We start from the raw sequence: 9,029 nt of genomic DNA, 5'->3' as shown, positions 1-9,029 counted from the left end.
GGTTTTTAAAAATTAAATAGAAGACTTTGCGATTTCAACTATTTTAGTATTTTTAAATATTAGTTTTCACTTGCTTTTGGAGCAATATTTTTATAAAATATATGTTATAAATCTATAGATTAAATTTCATATACATACATTTCAATAAAGTAATAATTAATGCATGTTTATAAACACTTTCGCAGATAATGCCCGATTTCAAAAGTATTTATCTATATTCATAGTTATAAATACTCTGAAAAAAGGCATTATCTCCATTTTGGCCCCCTTAATAATAAAACTAATCAATGAAAAGTATGTGGCAATTTTTAAAATAATATATCTAAGCAAACCATAGTTTAACAAATTTGAAATCATTTGTACTTTTCTTGGGAAAAACTCAAACGCGTTTTGCTAATTTACTCAAAACTATGATTTTGTTACTTAATGCCTTTTCTCAGAGCAGGGCAGTATATTCCACATCTAGGGTTCTGGGTTCAAATCCTGTCACATCAAAATGTTTTCTCACTATTAAAACACAATGCACATAAGAGTTTATTTTCCAGCAATGCTGGCTTTCGACAGATACTGTGTGTTACTTACTGTTATATTATCTGCCATCATCATACCATGTAAACTGACTGTAGATATGATAATTTTGCTTTCTGTTGTGTCAGCAGTGAAGAAATAGACATGCTTCTGCCAAACATCATTGCCTCCATGCATGTGATTGCCATTGTCCTTGTTGTACAGCTTAAAAACACGACGTATACCAGGTGCCTGAACAGAACCCTCTTGGTTAATCAATGGGACGGATGAGGATGTAACAAACTTTGTATAAAACATCAAAATGTAATGATGTCCTCGTGTTGTCTTTACCGACTGTGTAAGTCCACCTTGAAGCACGATAAAATATGTACCATCCTGAACATGCGAATGCTCCGCCGTATAAACGACTAAGCTAGAGTTATTAATTAAACTCCATCCATTAGGTAATAGCTCCTTGGAAACTATCCATTGTGGACTGTCCTCTAGTTGTCCTGACCACGGAATACTATGTGGACTCTCCTCAAAAGAAGGATTCTGTATGATATTCTCGCCATAATAAACACGTTCTAATGGTTCTGGTGGTGTGGTATCGACGATGAATCCATCGGAAACAGAAACTAGCGATACATGGCCGGCTGCGTCGTAACTTCGAACTTTTGCAAAATACCTCAATCCTTTAAAGAAGAAGATACAGACGTCAAACAGCTAATTTATTAGCATCATTCACCTCTGCGCCACTGTCGGCGGCCGACACGGTTCCAGGAAACCGCAATGCGACAAAGACCGTGGCGACGTTAATCCCTCACAGAGAGCAGATGGATTCGTCAACCAACACAGTGCGTCCTGTCTTTCGACTTATATTTATGTTATATATAGGCCTAAGCATAATGTTTAGTATTATACAACGTCTTAAAATATCCTCATACCACAGATGTACTAATAGAGTTATCAATAGTCAACAGACAATGTTTTATGGGATTTTATCTTGAGTGTTTGAACGTTTTTAGAAACATCAACCACATAAATGTTGGTGTTAATTTGATGCCAAATATTTATTGAGTGTATTACTTATATCAAACTGTGTATGTTAAAATATAATAGGCTTGCCATAATATGTAAGAGAGCATATGGCCATAAAAGTGAAAAATCTAGTTTTTTTGAAAGACGAAATTATTAAAACCAATGGAAAGTACGATAAAAAAAAAATATAAAATGCAAATTCATCGAGAAAAATGTCTTTACCAGTAGTTAGATTTCTGGAAAGATATGACGTAACAGAGTTACCAATCTTAACTCTTTGCCATTCCTTAACTCTGCACTCCTCTGGGTCATCGGTCTCGCCGATACAAGATTCAAAGTAGCTCGTGAATGACTCAAAATCTACAAATCCAAGCCACGATGTTTTTACAACCGCAGGTGATGACTGGTATTTAATGTCATGGAGATCTGGCACAAAAAATAATGAATAGCTTGTAATAACAACACGTTACAAATGTTAAGTAGGCCTTTATTTGAAGAAAACAATCCGTTTTCCTTTTTTCTTTAAATACTACTCTCTAGATTTTAGCTCTTATATTTGAGTTGTACATATTGCGATCTAATAATTAATTATGCAATTGTAGGCCAAAATTCTATTCCTGATATCATCCCAATTAACTACACACGTAGTTGTGTTTAAGCATTTATTATTATTATTATTATTAGTAGTAGTAGTAGTAGTAGTAGTAGTAGTAGTAGTAGTAGTATTTATTCATAAAATCAAAAGTGTACAAAAACACTGAATACAGAATTGTTACAAAACCATATTAAAAATGATGGTATGCAATAAAAAAATTTACTTTAAAATAGCTATTTAAAAAAAATCTGGTATTCAATCCCCAGCCCAAGGGACAATTGTGGCCCACCAAAGATTTGAATCCGGCCAGTGCAACATTGCTAAAACATAAATCATTTTTCCCGCTGATTTTCAGTACTTATATAGTTTTTTTGTTTATAGAAATACAACACCTACTCTGGCATTCAAGAGTCTGGCTTTTTCCGAGTGTAGCTCACTGTATCTAGGCCTCTTGACGTAGAGTATTGACATGGGAAGGGGATACTGATGGGGATGAAATATTAAGTGAGGTTCACTAATATGGTGCCGTGCGTTTGCTAACCATTAGGGAAGTCAGCGATCAGCGGTCGATCAGTTGAAAACACTCAGACGAAAACGTATTTTTATGTCTTAGAGTGCCACTTACAGGCATCTAGTGGTGTCTATTTTAAAAATGTTTCACCTCAGCGCCAACCACCGTGGGGCCGAGGTAAATGTGGCTTATTTTGGGGATACTGGACTCCTCGTCAGAGAGTTTTCACAATTGTGCATTGTGTTTCTGTTTTCTTTTTTTATTATGGCTGTATTCACTTTTTAATGGTTTTTTTTTAAATTATTTATTTTGTCCTAATTTTTATATTAATAATTAATTACTGTACATATTGTCTCAATTTTTATAATCATAATTACTGAATATATTGTCTCAATTCTTATATTTATAATTAATTTTTGTATATACTGTCTTGTCTTAATTATTACTGAAATTGTAAGGCTCACATATAATTTGGCTGTCGAGCTACAACTTGTGAACCCTTTTTATATTGATATTTTTTTATATAAATAAAAATTGAAATGAAAAAAAAGGAAATGGCGTTGTTTTTAACTAGTCTTTCTTCTTATTGCTTGAGTCGATGTGTTTGGGCAGAAGAATCTGGGGTGCAAGGTTTGTTTTTAATCCCCACCCTTCCCCCTTATATATTACTGAATTCACTCACTTTTACAAAACAAGGCCTACTTGAAGTTGAAAATTAAAGGCAACATTATAATAGGCCTATAATTAGAAAGACTTGCAGACCCTATACAATAGAATGGGTAGGGTTGTCATTAAAAAAATGTGGAAGTACGCAATTACGTCGGCCCGCCACTGGTCTCAACAGATTGAAACTGGCCACCAGCTTAAAAAATTTGAATTCCTGGGGGTATACAACATTTCAGAATTCAGTTAAAAATAATTTTAAAAAAATTAAATGAACAAAATGTTAAAAACAAAAAGTCATAGGAAGAAAAATACAAAAATTAGGCCTACTAAACCTACCGTTGCCATCAAGAACCATTCCAGCAACAGGAAGCTGAAGATCCACTACGAACCCATCAGACACTACTAACGTGTGAAGACCAGCATGGTTGTAGGCTCTGACATTGCTATAGTAGCGCTGCCCATTCTTCAAATCTAGATTCCGGAATGTGTGTTGTTCTACATTTCCTGGTAAAACCTGAAAACTCTCTATATCTTCGCCTACAAAGCAACATATTTTAAAATTTACTGGAATAAATCTATTCATTTTACAATACTCCAATCCACTTAACGGATTTTCTGCGCCACCACTATACATACCTATACCGGTTTGGATTGAGAATATTTGGAGGCTTTATTCACTTACCTTCTGGAAAGGTACTGAGGGATACTTCAAATTGACTTAAGCCTCCTGACTCATCGCGAAATACGTACCACCAAGAGATGCTTACATGGTCAGTTTCAGTTAAGAAGTCAGTGTCGATGGTGGAACTTTCGTTAATGTGCTCTTTCACCTATTGTCAAAATAATTAAATATGTTCAATATTATAATTTGCAGGATCTTTATGATTATCAATATTATAATAATTTTATTTTAAGAACTAGCCTACTTCTCGTCATGGCTAAGTAACAAAGTGGTGGGATTCCACAAGGTTCTTGGTTAGGCCCTGTTTTATTTATTACATTCATAAATGATCTTAAATGTGATTTGTCCATGATGAAATATATGGACGATACATCCTTTTACCAAAAAATAGAGTCTGGAGATATTTTTTATGTTCAAGAGGGTATTGATGAAATAATCACGAGGTCTTCCGATGATGGAATGAAATTAAATTGTAACTAATCTGAGGAAATGATTATTAAAGCTTTAAAGAGTTTATTACCCATTTTCCAAGAATTTTGTCACATTGTTACATCTGTTAAGGAGTTCATATTGATAGATAATTAAACTTGCAGATCAATGTTAACTATCTTGTTAACAAATGCGGTCCTAGCTTTTACTTTCTCTAGTAATTCCGGTGATCAGCCTTAATACTTATGATCTAATTAATTTCTACATTGCCAGGATCAGACCAGTGTTGGAATATTGCTGTACTGTTTGGTGGACTTGTTTGACAAAGGAACAAAGTTCAGACCTAGAATCAACAACTCAAAGGAGGGCAATGGGCATTGTGTCACCTGGTAGGCCTATACCTTACAGTGGCGTCGGAAGCTATTTTTTATTGGTCCAGCCAAATATACATAATCATCATTGCATTAACATGACTTCTTTTCATTAGTTTTGTCTTTGTCTATAGCTCAAAACACGCACTTTTCTATTATTTCAATCATTCATATTTGTACTAAATATTTAACTGTTCATGCTTTATCATTTTTATTTGTCACCATGTGATTTCATGAATATTAACGTACGTACAAGTAATAGTAGTTAAACATTGGTTTAACAGTAGAAAAGATATATTTAAAAATTATGTTTTACTCTAGCCGATGTATTACCATACGTCCTGCTCAGTATGTTGCAAAAATACTCTAAAAGAATTGACACGTATTCGTCTCGAACCAGGGCCATAGCTCAGCCACGGGTTGTACGCATGTATATTGGGCGGTCTAAGGCATGTCACAGTAATTATTTTAATCAAAAAAGTGTAAATCGATCAGTTTAATTGATTAATAAGTGTCTATCAGTTAATAAGTATCTAATCAAAATTGCTGATTTTCCCTGGAGTTTGTCTTACCACCCTGACCGGGACTGTTGTAGGGCCTGTGTAGAACCCCTGTAGAAACGTACAGTACCTTATTCTAATATTGACCCTCCACCCAAAGTCAATGACCCTGATTCTTATTGCTCTATTGAGTATTTATCACCTGGTAGATCTGTCAATATGATGGGAATATCTATATACATGGTCCTCTATACATGGGCCATTAATAAACCAAAACTTTACTAAATAATAATACTAAATAATATACTAGCAGCCTGTTATTTGAAAATTTAACGTATTCACCTAGCTTACAGTAATTTTTAATTAGGTTTACTAAATAATGCATAGCATATTTTACCATGTGTCCCTGTGTATTCATAACACATGTTAATTTAATTAGGCCGCATCTTTTTATATGTATTTCACAATATCCGTATTACATATATACATATTACATTATATACAGTAATACAATTTTGTTCCTGTTTCTTGCATTTTTATTTATTCATGGAGGAATATGAATACTGTATCCTATGTATACATAACACATGCTTTATTTAATTAGCATGCTGCCATTATTTTATAGCAAAATGCTAGGATTTTATAGTTTTAATCTTTACTAAAATGGCTGGCCTGTTTCTGAGATACACATAGTAAATTTTTTTTTAAAGTTTTAAACAGTGATTTTTTTTTTACTTTTTGACTACTTTACTATTTTAAATTGTTAATTTATTATTTTTCTAGATATAGCATTCTTAACCTGTGTGATCACTGCACTCTCGAAAAAGGGCCCATCGGAACCTAGTTTTACCACTGGAAAGTGGCAGGTTCGAGGAAGGTCCCAGCCGGCCCCCTGCTAATTTGAATGTGCAAGTTATGTTTGATTGCGTCAGAGAAAGTAGAATCTGGCCTACGAACGATATTGAGTTGTAAATTATTGGTCCGGCCAAAACCGGACCAGCCAGACCACCTGCGACACCTTTGCCATGAAACAGCCCTCAACCTGCACACTAACCCAATACTCGCTGATCGTCGCATCTCACTTTGTAAGAACTTAAAATTAAAATCACCTTCTCAAAATTACAATCTCAGAAACAAACTTGAATTTTTACTTCCGAAAGTGAACACAGATCTTTTAAAAGTTTTTTTACAATGCAGGGAGTTTTTCAAAGATGATAATAAAATTACTTTTAAACTTTAATTGTAACATATGATTGCAATAAAGTATTGAGTATTTATGAGAAAGTTTATGTTATTATTACTAACTTCATCTAAACATGTCCAAGTATAAGTAACACTAAACTTTGCCCAGCCATAGCTGGACACATTTCTTTGCCTCGTGGTTGAATCCGATGAGATCTGTAACGATGCAGGCATCCTCAAGTAGACTATGGTACATTGCATCGAGACATTGCATATTCCGAGGCTCATTTCCACAGTTATAGATGATTTGGTTGACGGAATATCCCCATTTTACTGTATGTAATGTGACTTTGGACAGACCTACCCCAGGCCTATTGTAATCGGCCCCAGTAGGAAGATGTTTATCAGGTTTTACTTCCATCACTAAATGCTGTAGTAGATTGACAAGCCGTTCTTTCTACAAGGCGATAAGAGCTTCAGAGGGCGTTCATGTTTCTCTGAAGGAGTGAAACCCATAAAACTCCGTAACTTAAGACGTTTGGAGACTGCTGTGTGATCATTCCTAACTACCGGCATTGGTGGCACCAGCGGGGAGCAAACTTCCATCTCCCCGTCAGACAGGCCATCGTCCAACCATCGTCCGACGCTACTACAAGGTCGCTATCCTATTAACGCTATTTGATTGCCTATCATTGCAAGATTTGCGCCAAACTAAGCCATAAAAACTTGCTTCTTGAATCCTACCAGGAATTTTTCCGGGACCCTGACCGACGCTATAGTCGGCCCCTTGGTTCGGACCCCATGTCGTCCAATTTCTGGAGCCACCGCTGACTACCGGTAATATATAAATCATTTTGAGAATGATTATTTAGTATGAAAATTTGATATTCGTTTGTATAACTCACAGCTATCCCAGTTCTTGACGTTACATCAGGAGGACGGGTGTCTAGTGTGATTCCATCTGAACGATAAATGGCGTAAGAGCTGTCAGAATACCAAGCTCGTACAAAGAAATAGTACAAAAAGGTTGGCGTCAGCAGCTTATCTGCAAACGTAAACAAATTATGTTTTTTTTTAGATAATGTACACGTACGAATGTCTCAATTGCTATAGATCTATACCAGGTGGAGCATTTTTTGTTCACATTATAATTAAGTGAAATCGATTATATAGTTTTTTTTAGATCACATTTAGATACTATTCAATGTAATAATGTTTTTATATCAGATATCAAAAGATAAGAGGGTAATTATGTTAGTGAAGACATTCAGACCTTTGGCACCATTTGTGGGTTGATAAACCTATGTGAGATTAGTCATGAATGGCAATGTTTAATCTGAAATTGCAGATAAAATACAATTATATCCTTGGTTGTGTTTGCCCTCCATTGGTGAAATTTGAAAGAGCCATAAAAATTCATTTGTATATATATATATATATATATATATATATGTAGCTTTGATTAGACATATTTATTACTATTTAGTTTCGTGCTACACATACATGGTGCAGCACTCTTCAGATAAAATAGTCTAATGACTAAGATTATCACAGATTGATTAATTGTAAGACTGAGCATGTGCAGAGTAAATTTGGTAGTTGAAAGGCAGCGGTACACTGTGATCATTAAGTAATTAACAAAGGATAACAATATGTGCACCTCTAGTGGTACTGAACATAACTTTTTGTATAATATAGAATTAAGCAAAGATATTGTTTCTACTGCTCTAACACAGGCCAGAAATAATAAGGCACCAGGTCATGATGAAATAACTAATGAGCTGTTTAAGAATGGTGCAGAACATATTCAGCACTCTCTCCTTGGTATGTTCCAAAGGATCAATGAATTAGAGGAAATCCCATATGATTGGAATAAATCAATCATAATACCAATATTTAAGAAAGGTAGTAGACTAGATCTAAACAATTACAGAGGGATATCTTTAACATCATGTGTGTCTAAGATTTTTAACAGAATTATTGCTTTCTCAATAACTGACTTCCTGGAAAATGAAAATGTCCTTTTGGAAGTGCAGGGAGGCTTTAGATCTCAACATAGGTGTGAAGACCATATCTTTACACTAAAAAGCATTGCTGCATATAGATTGGCAGAAGGAAAAAACACCTATATGGCCTTCCTGGACTTCCGAAAGGCATTTGATAGTGTATGGAGGGAAGGCTTATTTAAGTCTATATGGAATGTAGGAATAAGGGATAAAGTGTGGAGACTTATTGATAAATTATATCAAAATGTTGAAGGGCAAGTAAGGTTTGGTGATATATTCACTGAGCCTTTTTCGATTGAACAAGGAGTGAAACAAGGGTGTATCCTTTCTCCTACACTTTTTTGTATATTTATCAATGAATTGAAAAAGCTTTTAGAATCAAATAATGTTGGTGTTACAGTTAAAGATAAATGGACAGGAAGTTTATTCTGGGCTGATGATGTTGTGCTAATTGCCAATAGTGAAAGTGACCTCAAAAAGATGCTGAATTTAGCAGGAATTTTTTCTAGGGATTGGAAAATTGATTTTAACTTCGAAAA

The 9,029-nt window shown here is 34.6% G+C and overlaps 1 protein-coding gene across 1 annotated transcript in view; it reads right to left on the bottom strand.

Annotated features, from left to right (window-relative positions):
• The window catches only part of LOC117113775, a gene marked incomplete at both ends in the record, with an annotated part of 14,135 nt that extends 6,611 nt beyond the window's left edge, over window positions 1–7,524 (bottom strand). The window contains 5 exon segments of the mRNA XM_033257210.1: window positions 583–1,202; window positions 1,771–1,974; window positions 3,657–3,857; window positions 4,003–4,150; window positions 7,390–7,524. Coding sequence (XP_033113101.1) covers window positions 583–1,202; window positions 1,771–1,974; window positions 3,657–3,857; window positions 4,003–4,150; window positions 7,390–7,524 — 1,308 coding nt within the window.
• Between the last annotated feature and the right edge of the window lie 1,505 nt (window positions 7,525–9,029).

Source organism: Anneissia japonica, unplaced genomic scaffold (assembly GCF_011630105.1).
Source record: "Anneissia japonica isolate Jap-2015-1 unplaced genomic scaffold, ASM1163010v1 scaffold748_len17148_cov112, whole genome shotgun sequence".
Lineage (NCBI taxonomy): Eukaryota > Metazoa > Echinodermata > Crinoidea > Comatulida > Comatulidae > Anneissia > Anneissia japonica.
The sequence above is the reverse complement of the archived record's forward strand: the minus strand, read 5'-3'. Positions and strand labels throughout refer to the sequence as shown.